The sequence below is a fragment of the Thunnus albacares genome, chromosome 11 (assembly GCF_914725855.1).
Source record: "Thunnus albacares chromosome 11, fThuAlb1.1, whole genome shotgun sequence".
In the NCBI taxonomy this organism is placed as follows: domain Eukaryota; kingdom Metazoa; phylum Chordata; class Actinopteri; order Scombriformes; family Scombridae; genus Thunnus; species Thunnus albacares.
In genome coordinates, this window is record NC_058116.1 from 8,716,254 (window position 1) to 8,734,497 (window position 18,244).

The 18,244-nt window shown below is 40.2% G+C and overlaps 1 protein-coding gene across 11 annotated transcripts in view; it reads left to right on the top strand.

The window, feature by feature from the left end:
* The window catches only part of caska (calcium/calmodulin-dependent serine protein kinase a), a 121,445-nt gene that overhangs the window by 36,965 nt on the left and 66,236 nt on the right, over positions 1-18,244 (top strand). For all 11 annotated transcript variants that reach the window (XM_044364921.1, XM_044364923.1, XM_044364927.1 and 8 more), the window contains exon 2: positions 12,130-12,242. In XM_044364921.1, coding sequence (XP_044220856.1) covers positions 12,130-12,242 — 113 coding nt within the window. The remainder of the gene's footprint in view (positions 1-12,129; positions 12,243-18,244) is intronic.

An 18,244-nucleotide genomic window follows, 5' to 3' on the forward strand; every position in this document is an offset into this window, starting at 1 on the left:
TTTGAATCTCAGTCAACACAACATGTGGACGAAACGAGCGCTGACTTTTTCCTCTTACATCAGATGTCTTTTCTGTGTTGGTGTCTGTCTCATTTTCTGTATCTCTGGCTTATTGTTACTCAAGTTATTTGCAGTGACATTGATGCTTCAAACCTCCTCCTTTAAAACCTCCATTGTGTGTATGTGGATGTAAAGGGGCACGATGAGAGGATGAGGGGAAAATCTTATAACTGTTCTGTGCTCAGTAGATTATGTCTTGACTCACCATTGCCTCTGCAAAGCAGCTCTATTTGGGAAAAACAACAAGAATGAACCACCATCTTATAAACACCTCAGGACAGGAGGATAAAAACTGTGAGCACGTACATATAAGAGCAGCAGAGCAGTTACACTGCAAGCTCCTATATTCTGCGTGTCTGTGTGATGACTCAGACAGAATTCTAATATATGTTTTCATCCTCTCCCCCCTTTCCTTCATTTATCTGCCATTCTCTGTGATCCCATATTAACACATCAGAGCCGAAAGGTTTCATAAACTGCTCCATCTTAATCCACTGGAGGACATGGGCTCTTTTGGAAAATGTACAATGTACAACGTCCTTACTAGTACCAAAAAAGAAGGAGAATCTCATCAAGTCGAGGTCAGTGGCAAGAGAATAATGAGGATGAACTCATTTTATTGGCAGCCAGTGATAATGATGACATCATTGGTGTAGAGGGGGCTCTAATTAGGGCTGTACAGTGTGACATATATGTCTCACATGCTATGAAAAAAACGATGCGATGAATGAATTTACCGCAGTAGCACCGGTGCGATACAGTTTTGCATGTGTGAGACAAAGCTGCTTATTTGTGTGCTAGTTTGTGTGTGAGGTGAATCGATGGCACATCACTATTCTACTTGGTAGTTGTGGTCTAGCGTGCAAAAAAATCATGTCCCCAGCTGCGCAGAGTCCATACATCCAACACCAATTCCCACAATTCCTAGGGAACAATCCCATAATTCCTATGCAGTTGCCTCTACGCTGTTTCCTCAGCGAGTCGAGCTAGCTAGATGACAAAAGAAAATGAAGCGGTATTTTCAAGTACTCAACCAAAACCCCAAACAAGCCCGCGAGGAACAAAAGAAAGAACAAACAAAAGAAAAAACATTGCCAAATGAAATTAAAGGGAAACTTCGGGTTTTTCAACCTGGAGCCTATTTTCCCATCTTTTTGTGTCTAAGTGACTAACGGGGACAACAATTTTTGAAACTGGTCCAGTACTGAGTGAGAGCACTTCAGCTGGCAACCGCTAAACGTGCTGCAATGTAATCCAGTGGGGCAATAGTGTTCAGATTGTCATTATAAGTGTCTGACAACAGTATGGAAAGGACCACACAGAGAAATAAAACTTTTATCTTTGCCTTTCGCTTGATCCCATCTGTTTGTTATTGTGTCTCACCAAGTCTCGCTCAAGGAGAAGTCTTGTTCTGAAATCTCGCGAGAGTTGAGTTGTTGTCGAAATCAGCTAAATATTCAGCCATGACTTTGAAAATCTTTTAGATAAACTAAGCTATGCTTTCTGTACTCCAACACAACAAACACTCCTCTCTTCAACTCTGTCATGATTGAATATTTAGCTCATTTCTACAACAGCTCAACTCTCGCGAGGGGGATGGACAAAGAGGCTAAAGAGAGAAGAAAGAGACTATATTGGTGTTCAGAGAAATTATTTTGTCTTACAGTAATTTGTTCCCATTTATTCATCTTTTTGTTAACCAAGTTAATCTTCCATTTCTTTTCCTTCAGCAGAAATCAAGAGTCTTTTGTTCGATTCAAATCTCCCTACTAAGTCATTGTCACTGATCTCATTGTTGACGTCCTCAGTATGTGCCTTAAAAGGAAACCAAACTGCGATTACGATAAATTTGCAGATATTGCACTGCTGTGTAACATTTACATAACACCAGCAACCTGATTAATATGCCCCCTAGCCTCTATGAAATCCATCTGTTGCTCATGAGCGGACCAAAAATGGCTAAAAATGGCTGAAATATTAAAGCAGTCTTTGATCATATTGCCCGGACTGAAGTATGTGGCTTGGCCCCTTGTCTCAAATACAATTGATCTGTCTAAGCCTGGTAGCCTACTCTTGCTCCCACTGCATGAGTACATCAAAGTACATCTTACACCCTGACTTGCTTCTCTGCGAAGGGGGTTTTAGGGAAAGCCTGTCAACTCTGCTGCAATGCCTTCTGTGCGTGCGTGCGTGTGTGTGTGTGTGCGCGCGTGTGTGTGTGTATTTGCGTACCGTCAGTGAGCATTGCAGGTGCTGGCATGTCCAGGCTTCTGCCTAATCCCCATGGGAGCGTAAATAAGCTGCCTAGTTCTGCCTCCTTACATAACCACTCTGCCAGAGAGAGGAGGGAGAGATGACGGCATGGATACAGAGACATGAGGAGGTAGAATAAGCAATTGATGAATATGTAAGAAAAAAGGAAGCTGCAGGAGAATATAGGAATGAGAGAGGTAGATGTAAACATTCAAAGGAAGGTGCGGATATATAGGTGCTATTTTTCGATATATATCGTTTTCTTTTCCTGTTCGGTGTTGCTGATGAAAACATTTAATTTCCTGTCTTTCACAAACTGCCACACTCCTCTAAGCTAGCTACACTTTCCACTAACTAGTGTCTGGTACTGAAGTTTTTCCTTTCCTCTTGCTTACACTCACTCCCACACTCTCCGAATTGTTCTTTTTCCCATTTTCTGCTTGTCTCGTGTCTCTCGTGAAGCCCCTCGGCGGATGCTGGGAAATGTCAGACATTTAATTGAATTTGTGGCACTGCTGGATCCACTTAAAGTGATCATTGCCAGCATACAGCACTACACACTTATACAAACACATCTAAAGGACTGCACTTGTTGAGATATTGGTAGTTGCTCTCACATCCCCACAGAAGGAGCCCCTGCTATGATCTGAAACTGTTTTTGGAGCGTGTGTGTGTGTGTGTGTGTGCATGTGTGTGTGTCAGAGAACGTGAAGCTGGGTTGTGATTTTCCCCAACTATTCATTAGGTTTCTTGTCTCACTCAGCTGCTCTTGCCTAACAGAAGTCTGCATCACATCCAATGTAGGATATCACCAGTGTGTGTCTTTATTTTGTGCAAGAACATGGAGACAAAGTGTAATAGAGTCAGAAAAACTATGTATTTTTCTTGGTGTCTTGTTATATTCTCCAACCTGAACCTTTGTGCTGCAGTAGTGAACTTTAACTGTGTCTGTTGCTTTCCTCTTGTCAGTCATCAACTCAAGAAGTAAGACAGATCAGATAATATGCTGAAAGGAATATGGAAATATTCCTATAAAGAGGCCTTATCAAGGTCAGCATGACATAAAACACTTCAGTTAACTCAACTAAAAAATGTATGTTTATGCAGAGTAGAGTCAACTTTTTTAAGTGTGCTGCATTCCAACTTGCGCCACAAAAATCCAGATGATCTGTTAATACTCACAAAGTCCAGTTCTAATAAACACACACACACACACACACGCACATGCTTTTCCAAGCCAAGGGAGTGGTTAAAAAAAGACTTCTGTTGTAATGGTCATGTCATGACCACTTCGAAATGGTGAAATACATATAATGCAGAACTCAGCCACAGCGGCCTGTGGTCAGCAATACAAAGTCTGGTTTTTAGTCTGTGAGGTACTTTTAGATCACGATAATCCAACCTTTCATATACAGTACATGCTTTAGACAAGTGAGGAAGAACATCCAGCACAGCCTTGTCCGTAGCGATGCATGATGAATCATTACTATTCTCATTATTGCTCAGTTGGTCTCCATTAAACACAAGATCATTTTTGTTGTGTCTACCTTCGGGTTATGTCTCTCACTCTCACTCTCTCTCCCTCTCTCTCTTTCTGTATATTTGTATTCCCTAATTTGCTGTTTCTCCGCTCTTTTTGTGTTTCTATCTTCCTTACTCGGGGGCAGGTAGAGCCTCGTATTTTTTATCTCTGCACCGTCTCTGCTTTGTTCACTTCATAAACTGCAGACTCATGAATTCTCAGTGCACGCGACTACAGCCTGTGTTCTCTGTATCTATGTCTCTAACGTACCGAGCTGTGTTTGTGTCAGATGTACACCATTTTTGCTCCTTTTTTTTTTTTTTTCCGTAACGTTACCAAAGCTAATTTTATCTCAGACTCAAACAGCAGTACAGCAGCAGAGTGAAGGATGATTGAAGCTTTACTGTCAGCAGCTGAATCAATGTGTGTGTACGTGAGTGAGAAACACTCACTCACATACACACACAGGAGGGAGAAGCAGAGAAAAAAGAGCATAGCTTTGTCAGTCAAAGATGTCTAAAACCTTTAAATTCAATGGTGTTCAACAATCCCCCCCTGAGTAAGGGTTGACATAGGGAGGATTTTCCGAGGCTTAAGGATGGCAGTATCAGTTGGTCGGTTGGTCAATCTCCACTGTTATCCAGAGCAGCAGCAGGATATCTTGACACCTGCTGGCCAGATTGCCATAAAATGTGGTGTGGATATTTATGGTCCTCTCCTCAGAAGATTACTATTGATTTTAAACCTCTGAACATTTGTTCCATCACAATCTCTAAGTCAAATGTTTCTCTTTCATTCATGAAAAGGTCTTTCAAAAACTAAGTGCCAACTTTGCATTGGATATTCCTGAACTGTAAGACCATTGTTGACCCACTGGCACCACCAGACAAATATCTTCTTATACAACAAAATGATCATTGAAGTTTACAGGCTGCATTCACAAATCCCAGAAGAGAGGATGAAACTTTCACATTTTGAGTTTTGATGAATAAAATTAGCAGAGCTCATTCATGCACCCATTTGATTTCAGTGTCTCCATGACCTTTCACCTAGAACCACGCACAGGAAATAAGTTTGCATTTGGCTTCAAAAATAGTAAAATCTGTAAATAAAATAAAGAGTAACAGTAAAACATCATCGTTATTTTACACTGTCACTGACAGATGTTATGTTGCATTTTCACATCTATCAAACACAAAGAATTGCATGGTCACATTTTCTGCAAAACGTGGTGTACGTGCTACAGACACTTTTTTTGTTCCATTGTTGGACAATTCTGAAGCACTTTAAATGTAGAAATTTTACACTCAGAATTCAAACAGTGGAATAAATTGGCAGAAAGTAAATCTAGTCTACTGGGTAAAAGGGGTGTAATAGTACACAAAATTCATGGCTCGTTATGTAGCTGGGTTTTTAATGTCATGGTTCAGTATGAATTCGGTACAGCAGAAAAAAAGAAAGGTAGAAAATAACATTTTGGTCTTCAGTTTTGAAAAATGCAACATCCAACAATGGCTCATTGGCTAAAACTATTAATGAAACAGTTTAGTTGTGCTGCATTGGAAAAGGAAAATAACCTTTCTGTTCCTTGCAAGGACAACTGCTGACAGGTGTTTTTTATTTGAACCAAGTGGTGCCAAAATATTCCAGGTGGAACTTGCACTCTAGAATTATTGTTCCGTAAAGTCGACTATTAAACTATTTACACAGTAATTGTTTGGGTCACGGTGAATACCGAACCGAGGAAAGTCACATACGGAACTGAACATCCTGTACCGACTGGTTCAGAATGAATACACGTATCGTTAGATCCCTACTAGGTAGCGAATAGGGAGGGATTTCGGACACAGCATCTGTTTGTCTCATTTTATTATTCCCGTGTGTCTTCCTCTGCACCTCCCTCTCACTTATCTCTCTCTGACTCCTCTCTCTCCTCAGGCTCCCCAGGAGGTGTAAACATGTTAATGACATTCATTTAGTGTCGATTCTCTTTAATGTTTCCTCCGGGCTGAAGTTTCATTATGCCTTCTGATAGCATTCAGTCTGTTACAGTCCTGAGCTTTTCACTTCCTATTCATTTGCATCATATCAGTCTGATTGTGTTCTGCTTTCACTGGTGAGAGTAAAGGTGTGATTATTTCTACATTATCTTATGTTTTCTCGATTTTATCTTTGTACAGTCCACAGAACACATTAATGTTTGCTTGCTTTGAAGATAGCATTGTTAAAGTGTTTTGTATTGTTTATGCTGTTAGAGAATTGAACAGATCACTCAACTGCAACATGAACTGACACTAGAAGTAGCAGTCTAATCTAATAACTGAAAAAACGGGACTGTGATCTCCATCAGACACTGTTGACTCAGTCGAGTAGACTCGCTTGGTGTAAAGCTGCTTAGTGAAATTTCCTCTTTCGTGTTACCTGACTGACTGACTGACATACGTGTGTACAAGTAGGTCTGTCCAGGTTTGCCCATCAGGGGTATTCTGTGTGTGAGTGATGCTACAAACTTGTGTGTGTCGTAAAACCGGTGACATTTAGGGAATGAGACGCAGGGTGATTGATGCACAATGGAGTTGGGAAAGGAGTGCAGCCTGCAAATCACCTTTTACTACAGCAATACACACACAAAGATGCAGATAGATGGCACGCAATACTGGGCACCCTATCTTTTTGATGCTGTTGTAAATTCCCAGTGGTTACCCTGACATGAAATACAGCGAACGCGCCTCTCTCTGCCAAGCCGTTTTCCACATTCCTTCACACGTTCAGTTATAGTATCAACAAATGAAGGTCCCAGGTTACGGCAACCCCTCCTACCTGTGAGGTCAGCTGAAGTGCAGAGAGTAAAGGTCAGGAGTTGTAGAATAGTCATTAAGTGCTTATTGCCATGAACTGGGAGACTAAAGGTCACGCATGTTTACCTTTCACACTGCTCAACTCTCTTGGCTTACGCACTTATCTGGTTAACACACATTTTTACAGACTTCAACTCAGTGCTGCTGCGGCTGCATTCCACACGATCTACACGCAGATATTCACATCAAATTAACCCCGATACGTCGTGCACGTGTCATAAAACTATGTACTATCACTACCACTGCTGGGAACAATGGATGAAATGAGGAAAGGATTAGTGAATGAGGAGAGATGATCAGGAACGGGACAAAAAACACCTTATTACTGTTACCAAAGTTGACAGCAGTTAGTGGAGAAGTGGCTACATCACAATGAATTAATTATAGAGCAGCGCTTATTCATGACTGCCCCATTTAAGGCTCCATAGGCTTGTCAGGTTTTGTTTTACATTAAATATGAAATTTATCTATCATGGCTTGTGCATTCATGTCACGATTTCATCTTCTTAAGATCAACCCATGTTTCTCAAATAATCAAAAGCCTGGTAACCATATGATCTCCCATGTGTAATGATGAGCATTTAATGTTTTAACACAGTAATCCACACTATAACTGTACTGTATTTGTAGTAGAGTTAACTGTCTTATCTTCAAGATCTCACATGAATGGTTTTTGCAGGCCAGTCTGTTGAAAGGTTAAAACAGTCTCGATAGAAGAGATCACAACAATGATTAACACTTTCATTTGATAAATGCACGGCACACAAGAAATTATAAAAGATAATCAACATGTTGTGACCTTGAGAACTCCATTTTGTGTAATTACCAGACGATAATTGGGCAATAAATTATAATCCCAAGAAAAAAGGGTTCTAAATCAAAATCTTGATATAATGAGATAAACAAATTTTTAAGTAACCTTGGTCAACACGGACTCCATAATTCACCCACAAGTAGTATTTCTGGTTACTTTCATTCATCAAGGCACTAGAGCACTGTGCATGTACACTTGTTCACTGTGGGGATATTCTATAAAATACTAAAATCTGTGTAAGGAAGGAATAGAGGAGGCGTGTTTGCACATATGGAACTCACCCTGCTTCTATTCTGTCTTTCACTGTCACTTTTTTCTCTTCCTATCCATGTTTCTCCTCTTCTTTCTGTCTCCCCTCCACCTCTTTCCTTTCTCTCACCCTCTTCCTGTTATTTTAGCAAGGGTGGCTAAAGTGCAGGAATCATCAGAACAGCCCATGTGCAGCTGACTTCTATTCAGAGCTGTAATGGCTGACGCTGTGTGCAGCTGAGCTCCATTCAAAGCCATAAATGCTCCTCCATGTACAGTTGATTTCTGCCAAGACGCCCAGTTCCGCCACTTGAGCCGTCTGCGGTTCAAAGCAGTTTTTTTTTCCCCCCTCATCATGCTCTCCCTCCGTCTGCCTTTCTTTACCTCCTCTTTACTGACACATTTCTAAAGTTAGTCTTTCCTACTTTGCAGTGTTGTAAGACTGATGTGTATGTGGGAGATTGTGCCCTTTTTTATTAATGCTTGCCCCAACTGCTGTGTATAAGCAGCTCATCTCCTCCAGAGCATCTTCATACATACACACACATATACCCCTAATATTATATACATATATAATGGTACACCAAATTCATGGTTCAGTATGTACCTCAGTTTTGGGGTCACGGTTCAGTATGATTTTGGTACAGCAGGGGAAAAAAAAGAAAGGTAGAAAATAACATTTTGGTTTTTCATTTTGAAAAAATGCAAACATCCAACAATGGCTCATTGGCCAAAACTATTACTGAAACAGTTTAGTGGAAAAAGGAAAACAACCTTTCTGTTTCTTGCAAGGAGTCAGGACACCTGCTGACAGCTGTTTATGCTGATTTATGGTCTAACTATATATAAAGTAGTTGAAACTAGCTCCACTTCCAGCAGCTACGACAGTAACATGCTGCTCTAACACTGATGCTTCAGTATTAATAATCTAATGATGTCATATATAATAAATCATCAGGCAGAGGGACCAAAACACTACTTTTACTTTCATACTTTTTAACTACATTTTTCTCTCTCAGAACTGGTTCTTATGACATGCTGTCTGACCATGTCAGAAATCAAATGTTTTTATCGTTGTTCTGAGCGGCTTCACTCAAAGCCAACCATCACAGAGAGGGGAGGGGAACGGGAAGACGCGGTATCATTTCACTATGGAGATAACGAAGCATATTGTTGGCATTTTTTCTATAAATAAAGAAAAAAACAGCAACGTGTACCGGTCAGTGCAACTTGTTGACAATTCGTCTCTTTTAATTAGTGGCTGTTCGTCAAATGAACGATATTTTTTTGCTTAGTTTTGGTAAAAACCAGCTCACAGAGGGATGCGTACAACAGGGGGAAGCCATATTTGTATGTATCCTATTTTACAGCACATAATCACGTTCTCTGCGGTATGTTGCTTCATGCTGTTGAGCGTAAGGTGGATGGATAAGTGAATGCACTGATGGATGTGCCAGGTTAATGTGGAATTTACCGTCTGACTGAGTGTGAGTAACTTGGCTAATTGCACTCAAAAGCAGCCTAAAATGCCTGTCATGTGATGATGAAGCAGGGAAACCAAGGAATGTTTGTGCTGACTAAACTGGTGACCCAGTAGCCTTTGTGTCTGTGTGTGAGAGAGCAAGAGAGGGCTGCATGCATGTGTACACCATAGAAAAACTGTACTCAGCAACATTGCTCAGTGTTTATTTCAGTCTAGGTTTGATCTATGTTTAAACTGCCTGTGTGTGCCCAAGTGTGTGTGTGTGTGTGTGTGTGTGTGTGTGTGTGTGTCTCCTCATTGGGCACGGTGCCGTCCTACCTCACCCTTCTGACGCTAAGCAGCTTTAGCTTGATCACCATCTGTTCAACCAGTCTGTGTTTGTGCGCAAAGACTGCTTCACACTCCTCACCCACTCACACACACTCATACACACTCACACACACACACACACACGCACACGCTAGAGCATCACTGCGTGTGTTCAAACCCCAGCCAGGCAGTATCTGCTGCAGCCAGGGGTGGTGTTTTTGTTTTTGTGAAATGGGTGCTTTCTCATTACTGCTGAGGTTGTGCTGAGTGTAATTTGCTGTGGGATGGGTAATTCACAGAAGGCTGCAGGTAGTGTCTGTGTCTGTGGTGTGTGGGTTGTTGTGTCTCTCTCTCCGCTAGTTAAAAGATGACACGCTGGTGAACCTAGCTAACTGCTGTGTTTCCCAGTTCACCCACAGGACAAGGACAGAGTGTGAAAGAGATGAAAAGCCCCAGAAACACAGGGAGGTTAGAGAGTAAAACTCTCTCACTGGAACATAATTGTTTTTATTCAGTGTAGTTCACATGCCTGGTGAAACTATGACCATGATCTTTGAATCTCTGTGTGTTCTTGATATATGTCTGGATAGCAGCGTTGAAACCAAGGTAACAGACAGCAGGCCTGAGCCTTTTGTCTTGTAAACCTGTCTGTAACAATGAGATCAAAAACTGTCAAGTACCAAAAGCTTGCATTGAATGTCTGCTCAGATCCGTAACATTCATTATTCATCATTCTTGTTTTATTATTCTTTGGTTGTTCCTGATTTAAATCATTTTTTTCTTTGGCAAAGTTCTTTGGTGTTAACAGAACATTTAACATTTGACTTTCGGTTCTTCTGTTAAATGAAAAAAAAGGTTTTTACCACAGTAGTGTGTGAAACTACGCACAGCCCATAATATCTCAAAACAGCAAATATTACATTTCTGACCTTGTATTGCCCTTTCTCTGTCTTATTTTCTACCATACTTGGAAATTTTCACCTTGGTAGCCCTGGTAGATTGGGAGTGTAGAGTTGCATAACTCCAGCAGTTCAGACACCAAATGAACTTTTCCTCAATTCTTCACTACTATGAAATTGGTGCATTCATAACTTTTTCCTCCTTTCATTACCATTCATTCATTTTTGCTTGTATTGTGGAGGTCATTGTATTTTGTGATCAAACTTCAATTTAGTTGATGTTTGGCTGTAAAACCTGGTGAAAAATCAGTGTAGTGCACGTCTTGTTTATGGCTCGACACTCTGTAATTGGACATTATGGCCTTGCTTTGTGCACTGTCAAACATTTGCATTTGGCGTGAAATCTCAGTAAAGTATTGATTAAAATCAATACTGTTTCAGTATTATTAAAATCAGGTATCAATATAGTACAGTATAGTGTCAGGTATTAAAATATTTCAAATGTTACCCCACCCTGTGCTGTGTTAAGGAGACACACACACACACACACACACACACACACACACACCTTTATGATTATCTATTGTCTTAATAATCCAGATTATTAAAGTTTATTCTCCATGTCCACACATAACTTCATGACAGCTAAGCAGGGAGCTAAAGCGTGCTTCCCTACCTGTAAATCGGTCATATTACTGTATGTGCCTGATGACCTGTACAGGGTGTTTCCCTGCCTTTCACCCAGTGCTTGCTGGGAAAGGTTACAGGAATAAGCAGGTACTGAAAAGAGACAGATGAGATTATGTGCCTACCTCTGCCAAAGTGTCTGTCTGCATCTCTACTCTTACACAAGATCCATTGCTTTGTTTATCTGTATCTTCTCATCTTCCCAACACTAATTCACTCCCTCATACACATTATTCCACAGTGTGTACAGGTCAGTTCAAGCTCATAACCTCAGAGTTGTGAGTGCGGTTGTCGCTAGGAGCTTTATTTAGGTGGTATCTTCTTGCACTGTAACCCTGACCTGCTGGCTTGTTAATTCCAACCCGCAGCCCTTTAGTGGTAGACCTCTGTTTATCCCATCCACTGATGGGATGATACACTGCCTCCACAGGAGGGATGATTCAGTGTGTGAACCTCAGCAATAAGAACAGAAGTGCAGCCCTGACTTCTCTATGTGTTACACACAGTGATATGCAGGAAACAAGCATAACCCCCGTTCAGCCTCTTTATACTACATGTTTGTTTTTTATGCTTCTCGGGTTGGGGGTTGGGGATAACTTTGATGCACCAAGTAGTAAGAGGAGGAGCTGTAGTAAGTGCAGCAGAGAGTGGTAGTAGTATTTTGACTTAGTTTACTTTCAGCCATCAATGTGCAAAGATTCTAAATTATTATGTATCGGCCAAAATTCACAAACTTTGTTTTTGTTTTATGAAAAGTTGGGGCTCATAACAATATGATACAACCTCCAGTTAACTGCTTTGAACACCATAGTGATTATTTATGTGAATTTTCATACATTTGCTATATTTGTTATGTATCAATGTTGGAGAATAGCAATATAATAATAATAATATATTGCTTAGGCCCAGCTTCATCCTTTCTTCTCACTTAAGATAGTTAACAGAACTTTTATAAAATGTTTAATGTCTTTTTTTCTTTCTTTTGTCTTGTGCAGGGGTCCCTTCAGTGTGGTGAGGAGATGCATCAACAGAGAGACGGGGCAGCAATTTGCTGTCAAAATCGTGGATGTGGCCCAGTTCACCTCCAGCCCTGGACTCAGCACAGAGGGTAAGAGATTACAATTCCTCACAATGTCTCCGCTGTCTCCAGTTGCTCATAAATATGACTAAAGATAATTACTGTTTTATTCATCCTACTGTGCGACGGTGGGGTCAGATGCTTGTCCTTGTTTATGTGAGTGTGAAGTCTTCTTGTTTTAAAGTTCCTTTCCACTCAAAAGGAAGGCAACTAGAAGGCTGTTTTCACATGAATCAGCTGAAGATGGAAAGTTTCTCTGTGCTCATTGAAAATCCAAAATCAAAACTGGTCCAATATTCAACTTACACAAGTGTACTGTGGAGACTTGAAGCCTCCAGTGCACAAACACTGAGAATGGACTGAACAGTGAAGTATCTGGAAGAATCTGGAATTTTTTAATGAGGGAGAAGGAGGCAATGTGATCTAAAGGATTTTAACATAGTAATTATACTTTTTTGTAGAAAAACCATATCAGACACACATTATTGTTTGTCTTAATACCTGTCTGAAGGGGATCTTTAAACAAGTCCACTGTGCACACTTGCCCTTTTCTACACTCTCCTACTGGGAGATTCCCAGTTCAGTCAGTCTTCTGCTGTTGTCTTTGGGCTGTTATGCTAAAGCTGTTGCTGAGGGCACCTTTAGAGTAAGGAAGGAAGTAGACTATAAAAGTATGCTTGAGATTTGTGCTGCACACAAATATCCTTTTTCTTTCTCACTTGGAATAAAATCAACTTTTGGTGTGAAAGATCCACCAAACGTACATGTCTTACACTGCTCAACACTTCACTAAAGTTGAGAAGCCACCTAAAATTATTACAAAAAAAAAAAATTCTTCTGTGAATTGATGAAAAACATATAAGATAAAGATGGAGATCAGTTTTTTTCACCCACCTTTAAACCACAGTGAAATGTAAAAATAGTAAGAACATATGTCTTTTAAAATAGGGCAGCATGGTCATCTCAGAGGAGACAGAGTGAGCCCAGTTACTCTGATTTGTTTTTTTTGCATGTAAAAGTTTTATTGCCTCCTACTTTTCTCCGTCACTTATTTGGCGACTCAACATAATTTAACACATGGTTTAGTCATTCTCATTGCCCTCGCTCCTTTTCTTCAGTCTGCAGAATCTTTCAGCGAGTGTGGGAGCGGAGAATCTCGATTTAATGTTCCTTCCTTAGAAACCTTCTCTCATCTCTCCTCTCATAAAAAAGTAGAGATGAAAAGTTGGCTGGAAGGATCACAGCAAACTCCCAAATGAAAATTTTTCATTGTAGCTTGTCTAACACTGTAGTGGTACCATTTCTCTTCATTGCCAGTGTTTATGTTCACGTGTGCGCTAGTCTGTAAGTGTGTGTGTGCATGTACGTGCACATACTGTACGGTACATGGTCATCACGTTCTCCAGTCATTTATATCCAATCACATTCACTTCTCTGGAGCACTCAGGAATCCATCAAGCCATAGGCTCCCTCCAGACGCCAGCTGACTGTTCTCATTGTTGATTTGGGTTTTTTTTTTCTCCCTCTCTCCTATTTTTTGTTGCCTGTAGAAAGCAGAGCAGTTTCACTTGAGTGGGCAGCTGTAACACAGCACCACAGTAATCAAGCAGGCGCGCACACACACACACACACACACACACACACACACACACACACACACACACACATGCAAACACACTGTGCAGAGCTCAGACCAAGGGAAGTGGGTCAAATGGTTCGTGTCTTGGCAATGGATTGGCCAGCAGGGGCCTGACACAAAGGCACACACACACACACACACACACACACACACACACACACACACCAGTCTGTTTCTCTGCAGCCTGTCCGGAGGTCTGTCTGACGAATAGGTCATCCCTCTGAGGGGATGAGAGAGAAAAGCTAGGCAGAGAATGAGCAAAATTCATCATGTGCCATCGCCTACTCACTTCCCTCCGCCTCTTCCATTCTCCAATCTCCCTGATTCCTTCACTCTCTCCTTTTCTTCTCTGTCTTTCTCCGTATGGCTCTGCTTTTCATTCCCTTTTTTCTGCCTTCTCTCAGCCGTGTCTTCTTACCTTCCTCATCTTTCACTCCTGTCCCCCCCCCTGCTCCAGTGTTTGTGTGGTTTGTGACTGTTCCCAGTAGTTTATTCTAACATCTTATCCCAACTGTCTGCGAAAGCTCTGTCAGGTCTCGCACATACAGTAGCACTCACACTCTCACAGTCTCACAGTTGCACAGCTCTCTGTGATGACGCTGTGGTAGCAGGGCCTCCTTCCACTGCAGGCTTTGACTCCCAGCAGGAGGAACAGGGATCACTGTAGAGATCGCATCTGTTGAAAACCTCCTCCCTCCCTCTCTCTCTCTCTCCACGTCTGTATCTCCCTCTCTTTGCTCTTTTTATCTCTCTCATTTGCCATTTCTTTCATTTTTTCCCCCCTTTTCTGCACTAATATTTTTCTAAAGATCCACCACAAGCAAACATGAACAGTATGTGGATTTCAGGGAAATGATTTCTTATTCTTTATTAAAGAAAGATTATAAATGTCAAAAAGATGCAGATTTAGATATTATTAAAATTGATGGACTTTTAATTGAACACCATTTTTGTGTTTTTCTCAGAAAACTGCTTTTACTTTTGAGCATTTACAGCAGTATACACACATTTCATAAATGGTTTATAGCACACTATAATGTAGTTGTTAGCAGATATACAGTAAGTGCTCATTAATGTATTTGTTAACAACTATACAGTAACGCCTCCTGTGGGCATCCATAAGTGGAGGCTGGTATATAAACAGATAATGGATGACAATATAGTAAAACACAGTTGTAATGATGTAAAATATGTCTTCATAGAAGTTATATGTATTTGTTAACTACATAATTACATTAGTGAGTTATTACTCATGTTTATATACTGCTTATAAATGCTTAATAGGGGGACTTAAAAGTAAAGTGATTACAATATTTTGAAAGCATGGAAGGGGAGGAGAAAAATAACTCCATATGTGTATGGATTAGCATATAAATACACTATTTATGTATAAAGTGGGTCAGATGCATATGTAGATTTAGTTTTGTTTGGGTTGTGTTTGTTTAAATTAGTATATTATGTTTGTGCTTGCGGGGCTGTGTGTGTTTGTTTGTTCAGTTTCTATTGTTGGATATCTCCTGGGACATTATGTGTAGGCTATTCATGTGTGCATGAGGTCAGTGCGTTGTGCTGCTGGTGGGTTTACAAGCCATAACGTTTGGTTTGTTGTTGATTAATGTGTTTGAATAATCACTTTAGGGATGAGTCATGTAAATGGACAGACAGATAAAACCATTTGTTTATGTATTGATTCATTCATTCATGATAGTGCTCACAGCTGTGGAAGTGACTCCCTTTAAAACACGATGGTATAAATAAACATGGATCCATAGATAACTCTAGATACCTTACTCTCCAAGCTGTTGATTTACTGAACAAAAACATCCCAAAATAATGAGCATATGCTACAAAAATAAACTGCACACTCTTTTAAATTGATGAGTGAATATAATATATGTTAATTAGTACAAGTCAAGTGAATGTTTCAATTTTTTTCCCTTTAATTTAACATCTCTACATATTCTATGATTTTGTCTAAACCCATCATGAAAAAAGGTTTCTGTGCAAACCAAAATAACAGACTGCAACACCAGTGCACGCCTGCTGCTGGAGGGTTTAAGTGTTTCCGCCACAGTCATTAAATCCATTATGTGTATAGATTTAGATATTTAGTGACACTTTTTGTCAGAAAGTCGTTGAATGAAATAATTCAAATTATTCCAACACAGAACAAGCACAATAAAGGAGTAAAGAACAATGTATCAGGACATAACGAGAACTGACGTCACATGTCATGGACAATGAACTTTTAGAAACTGGAAAAAAAACCCTACAAAGTGCTTCTTATATTCATTATACAAGAATTTCTGCCTGCAGGTCACAATATGGTAAAAAATGTATGAAATTTTATGCGTTGTCGGTCTCCATCACCATAATTGTTAAAAATGTTAAATTAAATAGATGGTGTTTGGTGCACAGAGATACTATCTTTTAAGTTGAGTTTGTTATTTTCACTTATTTGTTTATATTATCTACAGTCAAAATAAGGAGAAGCAAAGGAAAAATCACTATTTTATTTTTTGATTTTAACTATAGGTTATTTTCTTCCATGAAATAGATTTAAAAAAGCCCCATCACAACATCCCAGAGGCTAATGCAGTGTCATCAAATTCATTGTTTGGTCACACCAACAGTCAAAAACTCAAAGATATTCAATTCACAATAATATAAAACAAAGAAAAACAGCAATTCCTACCATTGGAGTAACTGGAAAGAATTGGAAAGTGTTTTTGCTTCAAAAGTTACAGAGCAACTTAACTCTAAATCACCTTTTTGAGTCAGTAAATTATATGTAGTTCAATAATTACACCATCAGTCGAACTGGTCCTAATCTTAAGTGTTCATCACAACAGATGTTATTTTCTTTTTTCTAGTGAAAATACAATAATTCTGTCCTCAAGACCCCAAAAAATCAGCAAAAAAACCTGACGTTCCCTGGTAAACCACACATCCCACCACCACCAGGCATGTTCAAGCTAAAACACAGTGTTAAGTTTCTCTTTTAAGTTATTAATGATTTAATCAAAATAGTTGCCGATTTATTTTCTGTTGATTGACCAGAAGATTCATCGACTGAACGTTTCAGCTCTACTAAAGAGAAAGTACACTGACTTTGAGATGGGTGTACATAGCAGCAGAAGTATGATGGGAAAAGGTTTGACTGACCACACTGGTTGATGAGAGATTCATATTCTCACTTTTAGTCGGACTATCATCTGTACGTGCATGCACACAGACTAAAAAAGCCCTCCCTGCAGCAGTTTTTCCTTAGCTCAATAAAACTGGTGCGGTGATTTGCTTCTCATGTGATGAAGTATCTTTTGTAATCTCCAGCAGCAGTTATGGTGACGGACATAAGCAGCCAGCTCACCAGATGACATTAAATGTGGAAGGCTGCAATGCCCTTAAGGTAGCCACTTATCCCAGCTTTAGCAGCATTAGCATCATGTTAGAGCGAGCCTACGCCTTGTGCTTGTCCTCCGAGGATTAGCTTAATGTTAGCACTGAGGCTCGCAGCGGCACAAGTGGCTCGTGGCTTCAACTTAGAGCTTAATTGAATGTCACTGCATACATAGCAGAACAATGCAGTTTCATTATAGTTCACGAGCGTGTATGTGTGTGTGCTGCCCTATCACATCCTTGCAGAAACATCCACATATAGTCCCATCTTTTCCCCACTCAGCATTCTCGTCCATAAATCACTTCCAGCGGCAGCGGCAGCAGCAGCCAGGGGGAATACCTCATTGGGATATTAAGCTGCCATATATATTGAGCATGTTTATTTTGGCACAGTATGGCTATTTCAGTTGAAGAGAGGGATATTAAAAGTTAATACATCTACATAATTTTCAGCAAATGAGTGTTTGCAGAAGTAGACAGGTTATGTATATAAATTCATATTTCACCAGTTGCCTTCAACCTTCCAAACCTCCCCTCCCAGAACAACAGCTGCCAGGAAGACGAGGAGCGAGGAAGCACTCGGTGGAAAGTATTAATGAATGGATCAAAGGATTGAGAGGTTGGATGGTAGGATGAAAGCAAGATACATTGGATAGGCCATGTTGACATGTTCAGACTGCAGGCAAATGCTTTTTATTTATCAAATCCAGTCTTTAAAGTCACAGTGAAACAAAAGATAGAGCGTCTTTATCTCGTGAGTCGAATATGTGTGCGGTGTACAATTACAAGAGGGATTTAAAGCAAATCCCCCAGATTTGATTGGACCGTTAAAAGGTAGGTGTGGCTTAGTGAATACAGTGCAATACGGAGCTGTTGAGGACGGTTGGCTTCCACACACACACACCTCCCTCACCTGTTGTTAGATCAGGAGGGAGGAATGAATAAATCAGACCTCAGCCAGGAGAAAATGAAAAGGTTTTTGCCCACCGACAGT